Genomic DNA, 24823 nt, shown 5'->3' with positions numbered 1-24823 from the left:
TGCACATGTGTAATACGCCGTTTTGAAGATAATCAAGCATACAATACAACTAAACGCAAACAAAACAACATGGCAATCATTCAATGCATCTAAGATTCATTTCAAGTTCATCAAACCCTAAACTAAATTCACCAAATTTCATAATCAAGTTTAGGAGGTTTCCTTAATCAAACTTTACATCAAAATAAAGCTAGTAACACTAGGAGCATAATTAAAACATGAAGTCTTAGCATCTAACAACATATAAACACTATATTGACCTCACGAGCATACCCATGAACCATACTCAATCACCTCCATAGCTATAACCCATAATTTCCTTAATCCTATCCTACTCGAAAAACAATTTCGAAATCACTCGGACAGCACTCCGTCGTAATATTTTATGTATACTAATAATATCTTGAAATAATACGGAGTAAATATATATATGTAAATCGATTGAGAGAGTTTAGAGAAAAATATTTTCAAGTTTCTATGAAATAATGAAACCTAATGAATTCTATTTATAATAGATTTTTGAATTATTAAAGTGAATTATTAAAGTATGAATTATTAAAGTGAATTATTAAAGTATGAATTATTAAAGTGAATTATTAAAGTATGAATTATTAAAGTGAATTATTAAAGTATGAATTATTAAAGTGAATTATTAAAGTTAAAGTAAAGTAAAAATAAAGTAGAGGTAAAGTTTAAGTATAGTAAAAGTATAAAACTATGTACGTATAATACGTGTATAAATATATATAATTTTAATTTAAATCGTTTAATAAAATAAAATATAAATATCGTTATCTTTATCATACTAGTTAAGTAATGAGTTGTCAAAAGTGGTTCTAGATATTTATAAAAGTTATATACGTTTTAATAATAAAGTTCTTTTTAAACTGAAAACGTTTTTGTACGTTTGAAACTAAATAGATCAATCGAGTCTTTATGAGATTCAATCTTCCACTATCCTTTGTCTAGTTCTCAATGATTGACAATTTGTTCTTATTTATAAATCACTTTACCATTTTCCGAATATTGTTAAAATGGAAAGATTTCTCAAATCAACGTGGGCCTTTCAACAGAGACTTGTAATCATAATTCAATATATCTGATAATTCAATCATTTGATCTTATCTTCTAATTCCATTGATAAACATTTTGAAACAGATACAATCATATAAAGTATTTAATCTAATATTTTGTTTACGTTTCAAGTTATAATATATATACACATATACATATATAATCATATTCGTTTAATGGTTCGTGAATCGTTGGAACTTGGTCGAGGTTGAATGAATGTATGAACATAGTTTAAAATTCTTGAAATTTAACTTAACAAATATTGCTTATCGTGTCGGAAACATATAAAGATTAAAGTTTAAATTTGGTTGGAAATTTCCGGGTTGTCACAGTACCTACCCGTTAAAGAAATTTCGTCCCGAAATTTGAGTGGAAAGGTCGTGAATGATAATAAGTATGTTTTCATGATGCATACGGGCTGAAAATTAGAGTTTTATCATCAGCGAATAATTTGGATAAACAATCCATTTATATGAAGAGTACGAATGAAGCTAACATAGAAGAGTGAAATGAGTAAGTGTAGATTCATCTTATCATTTGACGTAGATATGATTGATTCCCAGATTTTAAGGGATTTGAAGAAAATCTTCTTAATAAGATTTGACTCTCCGGTACTCAAGGGAATTAGGATCCTCTTTAAATGTGATCGTCCATTTTAATTGTTCTTTCGGAGATTTTCTTATAAATTCACCTCCTTCGTTTCCTTACAACTCACACCTTCTGTTGATGCATTTTATGCAAGTCCCTAGACATCTACCCACGTCCATTGCAGGTACAACAGTTTACAGGCCACCATGATTGCTCGTTATTATCCTATCCGCATTTGTATGTGGTTACAGGAACTGCAGGAACGAGATTTAGATGTTTGACTATGTTAGACTTAGTCAGACGTACGAGTGAAGCCTCACTAGTACGGCTGACAAGCTCATACGCACGATTGATGCTGAGCTAAGTCACAATTACAACCTAAATGAGAAGACATGAGTGAGTGATCACCCGCACGGCTGATGAAGCCAACTCGTAAGTGTGATGAATGAATCGTATGGGTGAGTCAACAGCAGGGGTATATAAAGTCTTATGTTCTTCATTTTAGGTTAAGCCTCTCATTTGTTACACACACTCAGATCTAGTGAGCTCCTCCGATTCTCTCTCTCAGTCCAAATCACCTAGGTGGTGAATAATAGCTCTAGGTGTTGATCTAATTACACTTGATTTAGTTGTGGTTTGACTAAATTAATCAAAAAAAAAACTTAACCTATTCACTAGAGGGTTTGATTCACTTATTCCGCCATTGTGTGAGTTAAATCTATTGATTTCTAAGTTCCTAGTCATGTTTCATCACCTTCTATTCTTTCCCCCTCAACTCATATTTTAAAGTATTCATCAATATGCTCCATCCAGTTCTGATTCTCAATATACTTCTAACTTTCATATCGGTCATTCTTCTTTTTCATCTACCGCCAGAAGAATCTATCTACTTCTACTATACTCTTGGGTTTATAGTGTTTCTAGTTCTCTCGTGTCTTTATATTGCTATATGCATCGATATATATGGTTTATAATTTCTGGTTTGTCGTTGGGCTTTATATGTTCCCTTATATTTCAAAGTCTCTGCTTCTGTCTTCTGTAATCATTATCATTCACAATTAATGCTCTCTTTTATTTGCTGCAATTTATACCCCAATTTCTATTTCGGAGTTTTGTCCTTTCGTTTCTTCTTCTTGCGATTAAGCACCGCTTGTAATGGTCCAGAATTCACAGATATGAATTTCGGAATGAACATTGTTAATGTTCTAGGAAGGAAATTGTGATGGCACGATCTTGACTTGTCAAATTACTAGAATACCTTGGAAAAGGCCGAATCATCAAGAAATATTTTCTTGATATTTTAGAGGTTAAATAGAATACAAGAGTCATATAACATGGCACATGATGATGTTATGATCTGTGAATCATCACGTTCCATTTAGAAACTCAGCATGACTTACTGTAATATAATCACATTGATCAAGTGTCATTATATTATACTAATTCATGCTTCAGTTCCCAACACTACTTCAAAATATTCCTATTTTAAACTTGAATGTTTCAGAATTTAGAAACTAAAATAGTTTCTTTTATGATGTAATACAGATAGCGCGAAGAGTTAAATGATTTCAAATAAGAAAAATTAAGAAAATATCTTCAGAAATATGGAGGATATTTATAATGAAAGATATGATGATATTTTAGAATTTCTAATATCAGAGGATGATGAAGAATATTGTCCGCAGGGGTTTAGAGTCAGGAGCAAGGTATTCATTAATGACTTCAGTAGGTACTGAATCATTTGGATCCTTTGAAGTCAGGTTCAGTCTTTATAATTTGTCCACAGCCTCCTTCCTACTTTGCTCAATCCGTTTTCCAGTTCCAAAACTTCTCTTTTTCTGCGCTTTGCCAGTACACTTCATCATTATCATCCAGCTTTTACCATTTAAAGTCGTTTATAGTTTTTGCTGCTTCATCAGCATTTTTTTTTTCCATTTTCGGAGAACCAATTCGTAGTTTGGAGTGTTTTTCAGAAACTTCACATTCAAATTAAGTCCAGAAGATAGACGTTATATATACACATATAACTGTTGGCGTAGACATGCTGCGAGATTTCAAAATACTGATTGCTAATTCCTAATGATTCGTATGGCAATTCTCATTACAAGATGCGAATGAGTAAATGATGGGGTTTCAATGAATAATTATAATGACTTTTTGGAGAGGCTAAAGTCAAAGGGTAATGAAGTTGTTGGTACATCTGCTAATAATGTGGTGGAATGTAAAAGGTTCCCTGGTAACGATGGTGTATATCTCAAGGTTATAATAAGGTTAGTCTGACTGAAAAGTCAAAGTTGACTTGCTGGAGCTGTGACAAAACTGGCTACTTTGAATAGGAGTCGCAAAGTTATTTTTGCTAATAAATGCCAAAGAATCTGACGCGGATACGTTGTTTAAACTTTTACTTTGGTTTCAAGAGTTTTTCGGGTACATAACTGTGGGTAACATGTGGTTGGATCATCATCTCGATTGCTCATCATTCGAAGTGTCTTCAGAAATTTTCGAAGGGTTTGAACACAGATTGTAATCGTTAACATACATTTGATATTCTAACACAGTTTTGAAGTCAAAATATAGCTTGTGAAAGATGTAAGGATCTAAGAGTGATGATTTTAGTCATATCTCAAGTTGAATTTTGAGATTTCAAAATCAGAATATGTAATTAAATTTTGAATGAGTATGGTTGTTTTGATTTCTATAAAAGAATGTATATTGTTGTGAAAGTAGGGAGTATAATGGATGATTTGCTGAATCAGATTCGAAGAATGTAACATATTAATTGTGAATTTATATATCTCTCGGGTATTACCTACCCGTTAAAAAAAATTTCACAATTAATATTTTGTACAAAAGAATTTTATTACAGTCTTTATAAAAATATATATATGTATATTTTCTTCAGATGTAACATAGATTTAATGAGTTAATGTTAAATTAAACTCATTTGAGTTACGGTTGAAACTAGAATTGAATAATCCCTAAAGGCTTTAAAAAGTACATAACTTTTACGCAGTATTTCTTTAATGACATTGAAATTATGAATCAATACTTCGTTATTTATTGATGTATGATGTTCGGTTCGTGGAATTCTTGTGAATTTCGCAAAGTACGAATGATGTTATTTGAAAAGTTTCGGGTACATCGATGATGAAAGTGTAAAATCAAATATATACTTGATTTATTATGAATTGGAATTTGTTGAATTGCAACAGAGATTGTAGTTAACGCTGGTTAAGTTGCGGCCGAAGGACGTACATTATTGCATATTTGTAATATGAATTAACCGAGTAGTTAAGATTCACACACAATAGCTTAGCACGGAAAGATTTATTTCAAAATATATATATATATATATATATATATATATATATATATATATATATATATATATATATATATAATATACATATACATATAATTTCTTTAGAGGGAATGAGTTAATTCTTCATAACTCGTTGATACAATATACACGTTATTGATTCGTAATGATGTCCACAGTGATTCTTGAACTGACGGAGTTTGTGATGTTATCGGTGTTGTTGATTCGGATGTTGACTGTACTGACGATGCTGGTAACGCTGACGGTATTGTTGATGCTGTTGGTAAAGCAAGTTTAGCTTGTTAATCACACACCATTTTTGTCAGGGTTTCTACTCTTCCTTCTATCATTTTGGTTTGCTTAACTAATTTATGGTTAGGGCTAGATTAGATAATCTCTAAGACTTTAGAGATTACATAATCGTCGCGGAATGTTTCTCCAATGAAGTTATGAATTAATACTTCGTCAGTTATTGTTGTTGGTACTCCTTGGTATCTATGGTGCGTATGACGTTGATGCTCGTGGGACAGATTGTGAAGTTGAGGTTTACGACGCGGTTGTGGTTGGAGGTGGTAATGGTACTGTTGGCATTGATGATGGTGGTACTAGTTATGCTGCTGATGCTGCTGCTGGTGTTTGTAATCTCTGCACCATATTCTCCAAAGCCACTACCCGAGCGCGAAGCTCGTTGACTTCTTCTATTACACCGGGGTGATTGTCGGTTCGGACGAGCGAATAAATAAAATCTAAAATTTGATGTAATATATAATCGTGACGAGATACTCTGGAAATGAGCGAGAAAATGGTGTTTCGGACAGGTTCGCCGGTAAGTGCTTCAGGTTCTTCGTCAAGAGGGCAATGTGGTGGATGGAAAGGATCACCTTCTTCTTGTCTCCAATGATTGAGGAGGCTACGAACCCATCCCCAATTCATCCAGAATAGGTGATGACTGATTGGTTGATCTATTCCGGTCACACTGCTTTCGGAGCTTGAATGGGATTCCATTTCGGAATATGAGTGACTTGAACTGATGACGAATTCCATTTCGTATGATTGGATAAAGGATTTTTTTTTTTTTTTTGATATGAAATGATTTTGGCTAACGGATGGTATTCTAATTACATAATATATATATATATATATATATATATATATATATATATATATATATATATATATATATATATATATATATATATATATATATAGATCAAAAGATTTCGTAGATTACGGAGGACTTTACAGGATATGTCAGGCAAAGTTTAAAGTAACAGATACGATAAGATATGATTTAGTAGATATGCTAAGATATGAATTTTTGTCTATACACTATTCATGCAATCAATGCAGCAAGACGTGTCTTAGACTAAAAATGATAAGCAGGTAATTTCTTGAGGATGATAAGTAGTTAATTTTCGACACAAAATGATAAGCAAAACTTTTGACATGCAGACATGGTCGAAGTCCAGACTCACTAATGCATCCTATCGACTTATCAGTTAGACACACTAATGCAGACCTGGTTCGCTAAGACCACCGCTCTGATACCAACTGAAAGGACCCGTTCATATACATTATAAACGATTCACAATAGTTGATTACATTGCGAGGTATTTGACCTCTATATGATATATTTTACAAACATTGCATTCGTTTTTAAAAGACAAACTTTCTTTACATCGAAAATTGACAGGCATGCATACCATTTCATAATATCCACTATCCAACTATAAATTGATTTAATAATAATCTTTGATGAACTCAATGACTCGAATGCAACGTTCTTCGAAATATGCTATGAAAGACTCCAAGTAATATCTTTAAAATGAGCAAATGCACAGCGAAAGATTTCTTTAACACCTGAGAATAAACATGCTTTAAAGTGTCAACCAAAAGGTTGGTGAGTTCATTAGTTTATCATAATCATTTATTTCCATCATTTTAATAGACCACAAGAATTTCATTTCCAGTTCTCATAAATATACGTTCCATGCATAGAGACAAAAATAATCATTCATATGGTGAACACCTGGTAGCCGACATTAACTAGATACATATAAGAATATCCCCTATCATTCCGGGATCCTCCTTCGGACATGATATAAATTTCGAAGTACTAAAGCATCCGGTACTTTGGATGGGGTTTGTTAGGCCCAATAGATCTATCTTTAGGATTCGCGTCAATTAGGGTGTCTGTTCCCTAATTCTTAGATTACCAGACTTTAATAAAAAGGGGCATATTCGATTTTGATAATTCAACCATAGAATGTAGTTTCAATTACTTGTGTCTATTTTGTCAAACATTTATAAAAGCGCATGTATTCTCAGTCCCAAAAATATAAAGGGTAAAAAGACAAATGAAACTCACCATACTGTATTTCGTAGTAAAAATACATATAACGTCATTGAACAAGTGCAAGGTTGGCCTCGGATTCACGAACCTAAATTAATTATATATATTTATGTGTTGGTCAATATTTGTCTAACAAATTAGGTCAAGTCATAGTGTACCACAATCCTAATGCTCGAGACTAATATGCAAAAGTCAACAAAAGTAAATTTGACTCAAAATAATTTCCAAAAATCTATACATGATTAATATATAGTTTAAATATCGTCGTTTTATATTTTTAAATATTTTTAAAAAATTTATTAGAGTAAATAATATAATTTATTTATTAATAAATAAAATTTTATATTAAATTTATATAATAAAATATACTTTTATATATATTAAGTAATAAAATTTATAGGCCAGGTTCATTTAATATCATAAAGATAATATGATAGGTATTATTAAAGTAAGTTATTACACGTAGTAAAATATGTTTGTATCACATATTTATTTGATAAAATAATATCTATAATGATAGTAAGTAAAAGTTGTATTATTTTGTAATAATAATTATTATTATAAAAATATCAATATTTATAATTACTAAGATGACATTATGATAAAACGATAATTCTAATTATGATAACTTTAATATTTACGATAATTTTTAATATTATCTTTAAAATAATAATTCTATTTAAAATAATAATAATAATAATATTTTATAGTAACAATGACATTTCTATTAAAATGATAATTTTTGTTAAAATGATAGTTTTAATACTAACGATACTTTTAATAATAATAGTAATGATAAAAATAATAAGAACGATAATTTTATCTAAATTAATATCTTATAATATTTTAATTTCATCATGATACTCTTACTCATTATTTCCTAATCGTTTCGTTTAATAGCTTTTAATCGTCTTTTATATCGTGTTCATAATAATGATAATAATAGTAATCAAAATAATTAGGTGTTATAAATATTTATTTTAATTACACTAATATTAATAATGATAGTTACTATAACATTATTAACGATAATACTAATAATTATCTTAATGATAATATAGTAATAATAATAATAACAATAACAATAACCATTTTTAAATAATGATATATATATTAATAATGATAATAATAATAATAATACTAATAATAATAATAATAATAATTGGATAATAATAATAATACTAATTATAAATTTAACGATAATAACGATAGTAATAATAAAAAAAATAACAATTTTTAATGATAAATCCCTTTTATTGATAAAGATAATAATAATAAGATAAAACTAGAACGACGATAATAATAATCATTTTTAATAAAAATATCGAAAATTCAATTGATTATAACTTCTAATCCGTTCATCGAAACCATTCGATATCTAAAGGAAAAGTTCTTAATTTTTCGCTAGCTTTCCAAGGACATGCATATCTTATACCTTATCTCAACCGCAAGTGTAACTAATTCAAGATTCAACCTAACCTGTCTAAGGGCAATATCAAAAGTACAAGCATGCATAATCCTAAATACTCGAGCATTAGTCAGGGATACACTATTAGTATGTAAAAGTTAAATTATGAGTACTCACGTATCAATATTGAGATTCAATATTGCAGGAAAGGTACGTAGACGCAACGGAAATGATAAACACTATATTGACCTCACGAGCATACCCATGAACCATACTCAATCACCTCCATAGCTATAACCCATAATTTCCTTAATCCTATCCTACTCGAAAAACAATTTCGAAATCACTCGGACAGCACTCCGTCGTAATATTTTATGTATACTAATAATATCTTGAAATAATACGGAGTAAATATATATATGTAAATCGATTGAGAGAGTTTAGAGAAAAATATTTTCAAGTTTCTATGAAATAATGAAACCTAATGAATTCTATTTATAATAGATTTTTGAATTATTAAAGTGAATTATTAAAGTATGAATTATTAAAGTGAATTATTAAAATATGAATTATTAAAGTGAATTATTAAAGTATGAATTATTAAAGTGAATTATTAAAGTTAAAGTAAAGTAAAAATAAAGTAGAGGTAAAGTTTAAGTATAGTAAAAGTATAAAACTATGTATGTATAATACGCGTATAAATATATATAATATTAATTTAAATCGTTTAATAAAATAAAATATAAATATCGTTATCTTTATCATACTAGTTAAGTAATGAGTTGTCAAAAGTGGTTCTAGATATTTATAAAAGTTATATACATTTTAATAATAAAGTTCTTTTTAAACTGAAAACGTTTTTGTACGTTTGAAACTAAATAGATCAATCGAGTCTTTATGAGATTCAATCTTCCACTATCCTTTGTCTAGTTCTCAATGATTGACAATTTGTTCTTATTTATAAATCACTTTACCATTTTCCGAATATTGTTAAAATGGAAAGATTTCTCAAATCAACGTGGGTCTTTCAACAGAGACTTGTAATCATAATTCAATATATCTGATAATTCAATCATTTGATCTTATCTTCTAATTCCATTGATAAACATTTTGAAACAGATACAATCATATAAAGTATTTAATCTAATATTTTGTTTACGTTTCAAGTTATAATATATATACACATATACATATATAATCATATTCGTTTAATGGTTCGTGAATCGTTGGAACTTGGTCGAGGTTGAATGAATGTATGAACATAGTTTAAAATTCTTGAAATTTAACTTAACAAATATTGCTTATCGTGTCGGAAACATATAAAGATTAAAGTTTAAATTTGGTTGGAAATTTCCGGGTTGTCACACATCCGCCCAAGGGCGTATGACATCATCCCATTTGACCCACAAGATTTTTGACTCGTCACCCACCCCTCCCCAAAAAAATTTACGTCTCACACACTCTAATTTTTTAAGCACGCTAGGCGGGGCACGGAAGAGCGAAAAGTAATACAACGGCAAGCTATTTAGAACCGAAGTCACGAGAGTTAAACGTCCACCGAATGACATCGCACGTGCTTTTCAATCCGACAATCGCTTTTCAAACTTTTCAATAATTGGTTTCCAACTCGACGATTTGTTCATTTTTGCTCCAATTGGTAACCCGAGATATGTGAATGGAAAAGTTCCAATCTTACAACCAAACAATTTAGCCATCTCATCAATTTCACATTTATCAACCCCGACTCCAAAGAGGTTACTTTTATTATAATTTACCTTCAATCCGGAACACAATTCAAAGCATTTTAAAAGTTTCATTAAGTTTTCAATATTGTCTAAACTCCAAGTACCGAAAAAAATTGTATCATCCGCATATTGGAGGTGGGAGATATTAATTTTATCATTGCCGATTTCAACTCCATTGAAAAGATTATTCGAAACCGCCGATTTAGTAAGACGGTTAAGACCCTCCGCCGCGATAATAAAAAGGAAAGGTGATAAAGGATCGCCTTGCCGAACTCCTTTCCCAAGCTTGAATTCTTTTGTTGGAGAGCCATTAACTAAAACGGAAATGGAGGCCGAATTAAGGCACGATGCAATCCACCTCCTCCATTTTATCCCAAATCCCATAAAACCCATCATATCATCTAGGAAATCCCAATGAAGACTATCAAAGGCTTTCTCGAAATCAACTTTAAAAATCATGCTTCGCAAGTTACTATTCTTTAGAAAATTAAGGGATTCATTGGCAATTAGAACACCATCAATAATGTTTCGCCCTTTTATGAACGCGCTTTGTTCGAAGCCGATAAGATGAGGAATCACCTTCCTAATACGAATAGATAACAATTTGGAAATGATCTTATAGTAGCTTCCGATCAAGCTAATAGGCCTATATTCATTTAAACACGAGGGATCTTGCTTTTTTGAGATAAGAGTGATAAAAGACGCGTTGCAACCCGGGGAAATTGACCCTGCTTCCCAAAAACCATTGATCGCATCAACCAAGTCTTCACGGATGATGGCCCAAAATTTCTTAAAAAAACTCAAATTAAAGCCATCTGGGCCGGGCGCTTTATTACTAGCACATTCTTTAATCGCACCCCATATTTCTTCCTCACTAAATCTTTTTTTCTAACTCAGCTGCTTCATTTTCGATAATATTAAAGCAACCAGGTTCATTGGATATAGAATGTATCGGCCCAGCATCTAGACCAGTGGCAGGCCCAGTTATGTGATCACTTGGGCCAGAACAGACAGTACGTGGGTCATAACAGACAGTAGCCTGAGCGGCCTGTTGAGCCGAAAGGCCAGATGGACTGTTTGAACCAGACTGAATAGGAACAAGGCCCGTTAATTTTGGCCTGCGACTTGTATCTTTGCAAAATAATGTCTGGAAGTGAGAAAAGGTGGCGTCTTTAACTTTTATCGGGTCTTCGGACCAAACCCCATCAATGAAAATGCCACGAAAATTATTCTTATTATATTTCCTTCGTATCGTAGCGTGAAAAAATTTCGAGTTCTCATCGCCCTTAAGCGTCCATCTAATTCTTGCCTTTTGTTTCAACATATTTGTTTTGATGTTTTCCTTTTCGGCCCAACGCCGTCGACAATCTAACCATGTAGCACGTTCCGAGTCATTAAGCGGATGTGTTTCCGCCTTAATTTCCCAATCTGTTGCTTCTTTTTTAAGATTGTTGATTTCTTTGTCAAGACCCCCAAACATAGTATCGTTCCATGTTTTTAGAGCCGCTTTTACATTTTTTAAACGATCTCTAAAAATACAATCTTTTTTCACACCTTTAACCAGTTGTTTCCACGCCTCAATGATTACCTTATCAACATCCACATAATTGAACCATTCATCGAAAAATTTAAAAGGCTTTGGACCATAATCAATAAGTTTATCACGAAGAATTAATGGACAATGATCCGAGAGATTACGGTCTAAAGTAATAATAGAAAGGTCATCCCACAAACTAATGAATCCATCCGAGACCAAAAACCTATCAAGTTTACTAAATTTTACCCCATCATCACTAATACGCATAAATTTCCTACCACTAATCGGGATCTCAATCAAGTTGTTCCTATATATAAACTCACTGAATCTATCGGCTCTACATTGGTGGAATTGAGAATTTAACTTATCCGAACAATTTCTAACCTCATTAAAATCACCACACAACAACCAACTTGAGCCAATACTATTAATAAGCCTATCTAAGGAATCCCACATCAATTTTTTCTTATGATCACTATGTGGCACATACACATTGACAACAATAGACTCTTCACCCGACTTCTTCCATTTGCCTCTTAAAGCTAACAAATAATCACCGCCCGTTGCCTCAATATCTTCAAAGGAACCTTTATCCCAAATGACTAATAAACCCCCCGATTTTCCTATGGCCTCCTTTTGAATGAACCCAAAATTTGTGTCCCCCCACAAGGCATTTACCCATTTATCCGAAACACATTTACTCTTGGTTTCTTGAAATACCGCTATACATGGTCTTTCTTTAATACAAATACTACGCACCCACCCAAACTTTCCCTTAACCGCAAAACCACGAATGTTAAGTGAAAGAATCTTCATAAAATAACAAAGGGAGACGATATGGAACAAAACATGACTTACATTGGGATAGAGGTGGACCACCTCAGTCCAATTTGTTCTCCATATTTACGTATCTCTTCACTATTAAAGGATCTAATTGGAACCTCATTAAAGTTTTGGATATCACTGCCTTTCTTACTCTTCACCTTAGATCTCTTCCCACATGTTTTGCATTTGTATGACTTACCACAATTGGTTCCACATCGACCTATGGTTTTGAAACGTTGAATTCTATTTGCAGCCTTCTGATTAGTCATTGCAACTAAATAGCAATCACTGCAATATGATATGCCGATCGATTTTTTGTTCGAGACTTTGGAATCAGCTTTGTCTCTCAAGCTTGTCGAGAAATCGTTAATGCTTTCTGAGCAGTGGTTAGACAAAGAGGAGATAGGAATTGACCTGGACGATTTGGATGATTTATCTTTTCTTTTGGTTGGTTTATCTTTTCTTTTTCGGTGCCTAACCCTTTCTACGTTTTCTTGTGAGTTATCAGAATTCCGAGACACATGTACATCAGCCTTTGAAACCCCATTAGCATTAAACCCAGCTTTTGGAAGCCCATCAGCTTTGTTACCCTTCCCCAACGCATCATTAGTATTTCCAATAAAATCATCTGATCCAACTTTTGAAGACCCATTAGAGCTACATATTTTATTAGGCCCATGACTATCCTCTTCCCCTTTGTTACTTGGCCCATTATTTTTCCCTGGCCCATTAGTATTTTTCTCCTCATTGGCACCGTTATTCCCACAGTTGGGTACCCCATACGAATCGTTTTTTGCATCTTTTGAAATATTAGTAGGGTCAGAAGCATGCTTATTGTTGTCTTCGTGGGCACCAGTATTTATATCCTTGGGACCCCCATAAGATACGCTTTTTACATAAATATTATTAGTGTTAGAAGCATGCGTATTTTCCTTGAAAAGTGTCCCCACCTCATTATTTTCCTCAGCTGTCTCGCATACCACCTCATCATTACTAGGGCCACTATTCCCAAGATTGCCTGATTCCTCATCTTCTACAACCGGTAGATCCTTTCTCAATTCCGGCATGTCATCATCGGAGATTTTAGAATCTTCGCCTTCATCTTCATCACTCCGTAGAACATCATTGTAAAGACTATATTCGTCATCATCTTTGATAGGACCATGACCATCAATATCACTACCATCTGACTCGCTGTAAAAATCATCTGAATTAATAGACTCTGAATCGTCATATTCTGATGATCCTTTATCTTGACATCTTCTATTTTTGCATTTATGACATATGAACTGTTGAGACACATCTGATGGCTTTTTCTCACCAATTTCTTTCACTTCCTCCTTAACATTGATAAAATATATTTTTGATCTATAGACTAGCTTAATAGACTCATTAACAAGTTCCGGATTATGTAGTTTAGCAAAAACTTTTCCTTGCAATAGATATTGATTTCCTGTTAGCGAACAATTTTCCAACAAATAGACCACCCCCCCACCACTCGGCAATCGAAGTGAAAGTTCTATCTGTCCAACATGGTAGTGGAACCCCTTTAATAGTGAGCCATGCCATTCTTTGTTCCGGCCAATTATTGAAATCCCACATACCGACTTTATGGACCCATCTATTTAGAGGGTGCAAACCCTCCACCAAAGATTTTGCAGCATCTAAGGTTTTGAAGATAAACATTAATCCCAACCCACCTAGTCGTTTGTATTCAATTTCTGAGAAACCTTCAGCAGTCATGATAGTATCCAGGTTTAGAATAGTATCATTATTCCTTGCCTTCCCAACGACTGCATTTTTTAATAACTCTACATTATCTGCATATTTATCATCACTATCTGCATTCTTAACATCATCAATAACCACCACCTTTTCTCTTTTAACATCCCCATAATCTGGAACATCCCTCTTGACCTCTTCCCATCTTTTCTTTTCATTAAGTTTGTCACGCAGATCTGAAGTCTCCTTTCTCTTCCTTAACACATCAGTAAAGGTACGCCCATCATGAAGACGATTTGCATCAAAACCGGTAGACTGATTTGGAATCTTATTATGAGGAGCTGGAACTGCTTTCTTTGGAGCCCTAACAGTTGCCTTGAAAACTTTAACCATCACCTCGTTAACCTTGATTGATTCTAACTTCTTCAACAGTTTGTCAGCATCATTAACATCCGCAAACCTTACAAATGCGAACTTCTGGCCGTTGAAAAGTCTTTTTCCGGCCATATAAACGTCTCTCACCGCCCCATATTGTTTGAAGAGTTTCCAAAAATCTACCACCTTCCAGTCATCGGGAAAATTGTAGAACATGTACGATGTTAATCGATTTCGGTTTGACCACCTATGATTGTTGTTGTTCTCGTAGCGACCGTTGTATCTCCCTCGAACTCCCGCCGTGCTTGCCGAAGACGTGCCTTGCCTCACACTCTCTCTCTCTTGTTTTTCTCTCTCACACATATTTTCTCTTCACTAAAAAATGAACTTATTCAATATTTTTTGCTTTATAGTTTCAAAATTAATGCTCATACTTTATAAGTGTTCATCTTAATATATACATAGAAATATATAAATATATATAGAGAGATGATTCATGAAGAACTTAGGTAGGTAGAGAACATGTAGAACCTATTTACGCAAAGGGATATTTTGACATTTTACTATTAATTTCAAGTATCAGTTTTTTATTTAAATAAAAAAACACATGATTCTATAAGTTTTTTTAATCAAAAATTCTCCCTTATATATTGAAAGGATCGAGTAAAAAAACTAATATTAGATATACTCTTGCTACAATTTTAAAGTAAAACAATATTACTTTCTTTTATTTTAAGGCAAGTGAAACAACTTTAGATATGAGAGCAATAGAGTATGAGATGTTGGGACTTAGGATGTTTATTTTTAAGAAGGTAGATAAAATTTGGAACTTTTCAATAAAGCATCCATACAAGAAATACAAATAAATTATAAATGATGCTAATCAAATAAAATTGATATAACTTAAAAACGTTACATTGATTTAAAAAAAATAGGTAACAGTATATAAAGACACAACTTAACAAATGATATCTTAAATGTTGGAATTCAGATGCTTAAACCATATGAACTTCAGAGTAAATCAAAAGTTTTTACAGGATCAGTCATACGAATACTTAAACTATGTGTACTATATATACGACATCTTCGTACCTATATATAGAAACAATTCAGTTTTTTACAGACCAGGTGGGCGAGGAATGGGTTGCCATCCTGTACAGTGTTGGAGAATTTGTTGGAGCTCCTTTGTTGCAGGTTCAAGTGTCCATGTTTGGTAGTGTTGGGTTGGGTGAAACGAGCTACTTAATGTGGTTTGCTCTAATAAACCCGGTTGTGTACCGGGCGTAAATAAGTCACCTTCAGATATAATGCACCCTGTACTTGCCTCTTCTTTGTCGCCTGCCTGCACAACATACACCAATCTTTTGGTAAATTATGTAGTGATAAACCAACGGGCCTATATGCAAGCGGTATCGGGCTACCCCAACAAACCAAAGGTCGTGGGCTCAAGTCTCACTTAGATAAATCACAAATGTGTATATATGATGTGATGTGTCGAAGGTTTGTGTCTTTTGCCTTTCTCCAATCTATACTTAGAAAAAATGCCCCTTTAGCACAAACAAATTAGACACAAGTCATAAGTACCATATGAATGATTCAAAGGTTTTGATTAAATATTAAATATTAAAAGAACAATAATAATCTGTTTGATAATCATTTTGAATCAACTTTATGAATGATGTAAAATTAATGTATTACCTTTTTAATGAATATAACTGTTTGATAAGTGTTCTGGATATGGATATGACTTAAGGGGTATCAAATCAAACTGATGTGTTGAATGATTAAGAGAGTAATTCAACTCCGAACGGTTGTTGAACAGCTCAACATCATTTGTCATTCAAATGTCATAAGCAAACGCACTACTAAGCCATTCAGTTAAGAGACAAACGCAGCCTAAGGATATAACCTGATCTTGAACACAGATAGACTACTAGCAGGTATTTCAAGAATTTAAGGAGAATATAATTTACCTTCTCTGTAAGATACTTAAAAGCTACCTTCTTCTGTCCTGCTTCGTATATGTTACATTGCGAGAATATCTATAAGAAAACAATTATATGTTGTTATATATTCAACAAACAAATAAATTTTACTAACAAAGTTTATGTAGCAATTAACCTGTGATTCAACACTGGCACAGACCGCATATATACCCCAATTTCTGGTATAATTGTTATAAAGATGTACTTTGGCAAACCTAACACGAGGATGTCGTTGTATAGTTCCGTCAAAGAAACAATGATGAATAGTGACACACATACATCTGTCCCCATAGTGTGAAGCATCGGCACCAATAAGCATCGTCTTGTCGTGGTTTGAAAAGTGACAACTAAAACGCACAAAATAAGATGGTTAGTTGCTTAAATTCTTAGGGATGTTCGGGAATGCATTTAGAAAGTGATCATCTTCTGATTATTGCATCGAAATAAGGCCAAATATATGCTACATAAGACCATTCCTAATGGTGCCTGTGATATCACAGGCAGTTTATGCACTTTTTGGCCAAAAAGTGCAAACCGACTGTGATTAGGCAGTGTCGGTTTCTGACATTTTATAACCGTTGTGTTAGTTTTTTTGTGTCAAATATTGGGTAGGGTGATGTGGTAAAATCTGATTAGAAATTGGGTGGGAAAAAATAAATTAATTCTAAAAAATATATATTTATCAAATCAGAAACATATCTGATTAGTTGAGGCAAAAGTGACGTTTTTTTGCGTCAATAGCCCAACTGACACCCCCTACTGACAAAAACTAACGCCCCGTTAAAATCCGTCAGTTTGGACACGTAATCTGACGGAGGGCGTTTGACGCACGGTTAGAATAGGTCTAATTGCCTAAAATAGTCATTGTTGGTATACGTGCCTTTTATTTAAACATATTATTTTGGAAAAGTATGTAGCAATTAATTAACTTTAGCCCAGTTGTATTGTGAAAAGGATTATCCGATTATTCTGTTTTCCAGGGCCGGATTTTGGGCCGTGCAACCCGTGCAGCCGCACAGGGCCCAATATCTATAGGGGCCCAAAAAATATATTCTATTGTTGCATACATATGCACATTATCCATACATGAGTCCATTTGATAATTAATAATTTAAAAAACTAAAATAGAAAATACACCATGCCACGTTTTCTATTGAATGTGATAATATGTTTTCTATGTCCGTTATTCTGATTGATGATAGCAATTATGACTTTATTAGTATTATTAAACTTTATTATTTTGTAATTGAAATTTTTTTTATATAAGGGCCCACTTTTATTTATGGCACAGGGCCCAGAAATTCGACAGGACGGCCCTGCTGTTTTCATTTGCAGATAATCAATTTCTAGTGGTTGATCATACTTAAAAATCAGTTTTCGATAATCAATCCAGAAGTAGTTACCGGGATATCGTGATATTTGTGCTTTGCCGGGTAATATCAATTAATCCATCATCAAAATCCTTGAGGCTACAACGATCAATCCATATATTCTTTGAATTGGGCTTGATTTGAATGCCATCAACATCAGGTCCTCTACCGCCTTCAAGCTCTAAGTTGCATATAATCACATGCTCACATTCTTTTAGCCTAAGTCCCTTGCGCGTTAGCTTAATTCTTTGTCCCCGGCCATCAATGGTCTTGTAAGATGATACATTTAGATAAGATGACAATTCAATAGTGCCAGAAACTTCAAATACAATCCACAAAGGCTCTTTCATTCGACATCCAGCTCGAAGTGATCCGGGCCCGTCATCTAAAATAAATTCGAAGATATTCACATAAAGATATTTGGCACGCCTTCACAAAAATATAATGACAAAAAAACTCTATCCTCTGTCAAAATGCTAATGATTTCATATTCTTATTCTTAATGATGATACGTATAGTTTAAATGCAACTTAATTTTTAAGTCAGATTCATTATTACAAAGTAAATCTATAATTTTGGTGAAAAAAAAGTAATTAATTGATAACAGAAATATGAAGTAACTGATTTACATTTGTGTTCCCTTATCAATTACCTAACTACCCGAAAAATAGGTAAAGATTTTCACATTCATCCCCAACAAGAGCATCAACTTCAGAATGTAACACACGATACTAAATAAATTATTGTTTGAGTGATTGTATGTTGATTGTTAAATTTTGAGATTTGAACTTTTATAGCAAGGTTTCAGGGAAAAAAAAAAAAATTAGAATATAAGTGTTTAATTTCTTTGTACCCTTATTGCCAGAGTAAAATTAAGTTTCAGATTGTAGATGCATTGTATATAGTTTTAAAAACTCCGAAATTACGTATTAGTTGTTATTGGAACTTTGTATTTATATATCAGAAAAACCTAACCAATAATAATAATAGGAATTAATAGTTAACCTGAAAGCGAGGTAACATGATATAGCGCGCCTTGAAGTCCACCAATTGCGAATCGACCGAAACCTTCAGCTTGACCGGCAAGACATCGCAAGGTAGAATCCACATTTGAGTACGGAACTTTTGCCGCCATTTTGACTGGGATTTCAGACCCTGAAGTACGCACAGTTTAATTATTTATATAGATTTCAGAGTAAATCAAAAGTTTATACAGGATCAGTCAAATGAATACTTAAACTACGCGTATTTCAGATATGACATCTCTAATATAAAAAATTAATGCAATTTGTTACAGACCAGGTGGGCGAGGAATGGGTTGCCATCCTGTACAATGTTGGAGAATTTGTTGGAGCTCGTTTGTTGCTGGTTCAACGGTCCATGTTTGGTAGTATTGGGTTGGGTGAAACGAGCTACTTGATGTCGCGTGTTCCAATAAACCCGGTTGTGTACCGGGTATAAAGAAGTCACCCTGAGATATAATGCACCCTGTGCTTGCCTCTTCTTTGTCACCTGCCTGCGCAAAATACACCGATCTTTTGGTAAATCTATATTCAGCAAAACAAGTTACACCCAAGTAATAAGTGACACATCATCATATAACTCCAATAGAAGTATACAACCTATACCTGGCAATTGAGACCCATTCTCTCTAATTTGGGTCAAATGGGTCAAGCTTTCAGGTCAATTGGGTCTTTAAATAAATTAGGCCTAACAATGTAAACCAAAACTTAAAAAAATGTCCAATGAGTTTTTCTTCAACCTATTGAGTCTTATAAAATATATAAAAGAACGCGTCAAACGGGTATCAAATCTTAAGTTCAATAAATAGAGAACGGGTCTAATGGCTCATGTGAATGGGTCAAATGGGTCAAGTATAACAAGATTCACCCGTCAATAATTTATGAAAGCATTAATGGTTATATCAATTATTATGTATATTAATATTTTCTTATACATATAATAAATATTAATATTAATAATAACTAAAACAATATAATAAATGTAAAAAATCAAATGTAAAAGTATATTACCTGTTTAGAACTATTTGACCCATTTGACCCGCTACCCGTTTCGACCTGTTACCCAAACTGACCCAACCTGACCCGTTTGGACCCGTTTAAAATTTTTACCTGTTGACCCATGACCCATTTCAACCCAAAAACGTGTTGACCCATTAACCAAACCGACCCAACCTGACCCGTTTGCCAGGTATAATAGAACCTGATGTTGAACAAGGTTAGACTAATAGCACGTAATTAAAAGAATTTGTATGGAGAATATAAGTTACCTTCTCTGTAAGATACTTAAAAGCTACCTTCATCTTTCCTGCTTCATATATATTACATTGGGAGAATATCTAAAAGAAACCATCAATATTAATATGCTGTTATATATATTAGCTTTTAAAGGAACAAATAAATAAGTTTTTCTACAATGGTAGAAAAATGATGGCAGTGTTGTTAATTATTCTACTCAGCAGGTTTGGAGGGATTTAAGGAGTAATAGAGTCAAGGTTGGGTGGCATCATGTCATATGGTTTAAGGGGCTAGAGCCAAAGCATGCTTTTATTATGTGGTTGGCTACTCTTCATAGGCTTCACACTCAAGATAAAATGAAATCATGGATGCCTCAAGTGCAGCTGTTATGCCCTTTATGTGAAAAAACTAATGATTCAATTAATCATCTATTTTTTCAATGTGAGTTTAGTAGCTGTGTATGGAAAGATATTAAGGCCAAATTGATTTTTAGAGGTCTGCCGTATAGTCTGGACAGCATTGTGCAAAGGATGGCAGTTTACCCATTTACTAAGAACATATGGAATATAGTTAACAGGCTTGTAATAGCTGCTTGTGTGTATTTTGTATGGCGTGAAAGGAATGCTAGGTTATTTCGTCACCAGAAGAAGGAAGCATTAAAGGTGGGTGAAGATGTCCAGAATTACATTCGATGGAAGCTGCTCTCTCTTACAGTCAAGAACTCAAGTGCTGTTAGGAAAGTTGCAGATTTATGGAATATGAAATGGGTTAACAATCGGTTTAAGTTTGTATAAGTGTTGGGGTGTATTTGTCTTCTTGTATTTTGTGTTGTTTGGTGTTGGGTCATTGTGTTTGTATTTGGGCTCTTTGGGAATATCCTGGCCTTTTTAATAAAATATTTCCTTTGCTCAAAAAAAAAAAAAAAAAAAAAAAAATAAGTTTTTCTAACAAAGTTTATGTAGCAATTAACCTGTGATTCAACACTGGCACAGACAGCATAAATGCCCCAATTTCTGGTATAATTGTTATAAAGATGTACTTTGGCAAACCTAACACGAGGATGACGTTGTATAGTTCCATCAAAGAAACAATGATGAATGGTGACACACATACATCTGTCACCATGGTGTGAAGGATCGGCTCCGATAAGCATCGTTTTGTCATGGTTTGAAAAGTGACAACTAAAATGCATAACATAATAAGAAGGTTAGTCGGTTGAAATCTTAAGTGACCATGTAATAAATTGCATCGAGTTAAGGTCAAACATATGCTACATAATTGCCTAAAGTAGTCATTATGGTATGCATACCTCTTATTTCACATAATATCTTTTAGAAAAGTGATAGCATTTAGATAACTTTATCCCAGATATATTGTGAAAGAAATTATTTGATTATTCTGGTTTCAAGTAGTAGATAATCGGTTTCAAATATATGGGTATACAATTAAAAATCAGTTTTAGAGAATTAATCCATAGATGTAGTTACCGGGATACTGTGATATTTGTGCTTTGGCAGGTGATATCAATCAATCCATCATCAAAGTCCTTGAGGCTACAACGATCAATCCAAATATGCTTTGAATTGGGCTTGATTTGAATGCCATCAACATCATGCCCTCTACCGCCTTCGAGCTCTAGGTTGCATATAATCACTTGCTCACATTCATACAGCCTAATTCCCTTGCGCGTTAGCTTAATCCTTTGTCCCCGCCCATCAATGGTCTTGTGAGATGATACATTTAAATAAGATGACAATTCAATAGTGCCAGAAACTTCAAAAACAATCCACAAAGGTTCTTTCATTCGACATCCAGCTCGAAGTGATCCCGGCCCGTCATCTAAATCAGATTCGAAGATTTTCACATAAGATATTCACATAACATATAGCACTCGTTTCAGAATGAAATTAATTTCTCTGACTATAGACTCAACAGCAATCACTTTAATCGATCAAATAAAAGTTACAGTTGTTATTGGAACTTTGTAGTTATAAATCAAAAACCCTAACTATCCAATCCAATAATTAATAATTACTTAATTAATAATAGGGAGTAATAATTAACCTGATAGCGTGGTAACATGATATATCTCGCCGTGGAGTCCACCAATTGCGAATCGACCGAAGCCTTCAGCTTGACCCGCGAGAGATCGCAAGGTAGAATCCACATTTGCGTACGGAACTGCTGCTGCTGCTGCTGCTGCTGCCGCTGCCATTTTAACCGGGATTTGTGATTGTGATGGAGGTGTTACAGTATTTGTACGGTTTCGCAGGTGGTGGGGGCCGCTGGAGTTATGGTTCCCCATTAAATTAAATTAAATTAAATTAAATTCACTACTATTATTCATTTGAAGGTTTGATTGCAACGTCTGTTTTCGTGACTCACCGACACAATCACACAAACTCAGCTGACCGTTAATCCGTTATCACTTTCTTTTAACACTGTTGACGGTTACAAGGTTAATCCTTGATTTGTTTTTGACAGTTGGGTTTTGCTAACTGTGAACAGGTCAAAAATATACTCTGTATTTAATAATGTTGATTTTTTGAGCTTTTGCGTTGCACGACTACTCAAAATCTGTTTGAAGATTACTTACATAAAAACATAATTTTTTTTTCCTCTAGCGATCTTGGTTCACAATAATGACATATAAATGAATAACGACACAATAATGAATATGTATCGTAAGTGGTCTACTAATTCACAAGTGGTAATTAATCTATATGGTTTGCTATAGAGTAAGGGGCTGTTTACTTTTTTTTCTTAAACAAATTATATTTTACTCGTGAGTTGTTATAAGGAATGATGTGTTCTACTATAATTAATCATATTTTTAATCATTGATTAGTTACAACGATCTCTTAGATTTACCCGTACTAATTGCTCTCATTTTTTTTATTAATTTCTTTATTCTCTAATATTGTTATTAATCATTTATTTAATGAATTTTAATCACAATCATTGAAAATTTGACAAGTGTAAATTCCACTTGTCATTCATCCCTTAAAAAATGATTTTGTTGACAAGTAAGCTAAACAAATCTCTTATATATATATATATATATATATATATATATATATATATATATATATATATATATATATATATATATATATATATATATATATGGTCAGGATCAATAGGGAAGTAGCCAATCGGGGAGAAATAAATTTTTTTTTCCGCTTATTTTTGAAATTTTTTTTTCCGGCATCAAGATCAAACGAAAATATGAACATTTAGAAAAGACACTTCGTGATGAATGTTATTATTTAGGCGGGAAAACGATCGACAAAAATAACATTCAAGATAATATTGTTCGTGAAGAATGTGAACGTTTTTTTTTTCCATGTTTTGTGAAGTAAAATTTAGCCCGATTTAGAGTTTAGGGTTTAGGGTTTGGTGTTTTGGGTTTATTCCATAAACCCAAAACACCAAACCCTAATCCATAAACCCTAAACCCTAATGCCTAAACTCTAAACCGTTCGTGTTAAAAACTCAATTTATGAAAGGACCCGTCCTAATCCATCCGGACGAATACATTACATTTGGTTACATCGCGAGGTACTTGACCTCTATATGATACATTTTACAAACATTGCATTCGTTTTTAAAAGACAAACTTTCATTACATCGAAAGTTGACGGCATGCATACCATTTTCTAATATATCCAACTATAAATGACTTAATAATAATCTTGATGAACTCGACGACTCAAATGCAACGTCTTTTGAAATATATCATGAGTGACTCCAGGTAATATCTCTAATGAGGAAATGCACAGCGGAAGATTTCTTTCATACCTGAGAATAAACATGCTTTAAAGTGTCAACCAAAAGGTTGGTGAGTTCATTAGTTTATCGTAATCATTCATTTTCATCATTTTAATAGACCACAAGATTTTCATTTCCATTTCTCATAAATATACGTCACATGCATAGAGACAAAAATCATTCATATGGTGAACACCTGGTAACCGACCTTAACAAGATGCATATAGAATATCCCCATAATTCCGGGACTCCCTTCGGACATGATAAATTCGAAGTACTAAAGCATCCGGTACTTTGGATGGGGCTTGTTGGGCCCGATAGATCTATCTTTAGGATTCGCGTCAATTAGGGTGTCTGTTCCCTAATTCTTAGATTACCAGACTAAAAAGGGGCATATTCTGTTTAATAATCCAGCCATAGAATGTAGTTTTAAGGACTTGTGTCTATTTCGTCAAACATTTATAAAGCAGCGCATGTATTCTCAGTCCCAAAA

General features: G+C 33.1%; 1 protein-coding gene across 5 annotated transcripts; it reads right to left on the bottom strand.

The window, feature by feature from the left end:
* Nucleotides 1-15839: 15839 nt before the first annotated feature.
* On the bottom strand, nucleotides 15840-22873 carry LOC139853095 (probable pectate lyase 4). Of its 5 annotated transcripts, none has more exons than XM_071842464.1 (10): nucleotides 22624-22873; nucleotides 22047-22398; nucleotides 21530-21740; nucleotides 20592-20660; nucleotides 19601-19817; nucleotides 19307-19456; nucleotides 18335-18686; nucleotides 17068-17278; nucleotides 16920-16988; nucleotides 15840-16288 (listed from the first exon to the last, which is right to left on the bottom strand). In XM_071842464.1, exons 1-10 carry the CDS (start codon nucleotides 22862-22864, stop codon nucleotides 16064-16066), a joined length of 2097 nt encoding a protein of 698 aa, XP_071698565.1. In that variant the 5' UTR covers nucleotides 22865-22873; the 3' UTR covers nucleotides 15840-16063. The 5 variants fall into 5 exon arrangements, with proteins under 5 accessions (XP_071698565.1, XP_071698569.1, XP_071698566.1 ...); XM_071842465.1 differs by having other exon boundaries at nucleotides 16070-16284; XM_071842466.1 differs by lacking the exon at nucleotides 15840-16288 and adding an exon at nucleotides 16300-16472.
* Between the last annotated feature and the right edge of the window lie 1950 nt (nucleotides 22874-24823).

This window comes from Rutidosis leptorrhynchoides, chromosome 6 (assembly GCF_046630445.1).
Source record: "Rutidosis leptorrhynchoides isolate AG116_Rl617_1_P2 chromosome 6, CSIRO_AGI_Rlap_v1, whole genome shotgun sequence".
Lineage (NCBI taxonomy): Eukaryota > Viridiplantae > Streptophyta > Magnoliopsida > Asterales > Asteraceae > Rutidosis > Rutidosis leptorrhynchoides.
The sequence above is the reverse complement of the archived record's forward strand: the minus strand, read 5'-3'. Positions and strand labels throughout refer to the sequence as shown.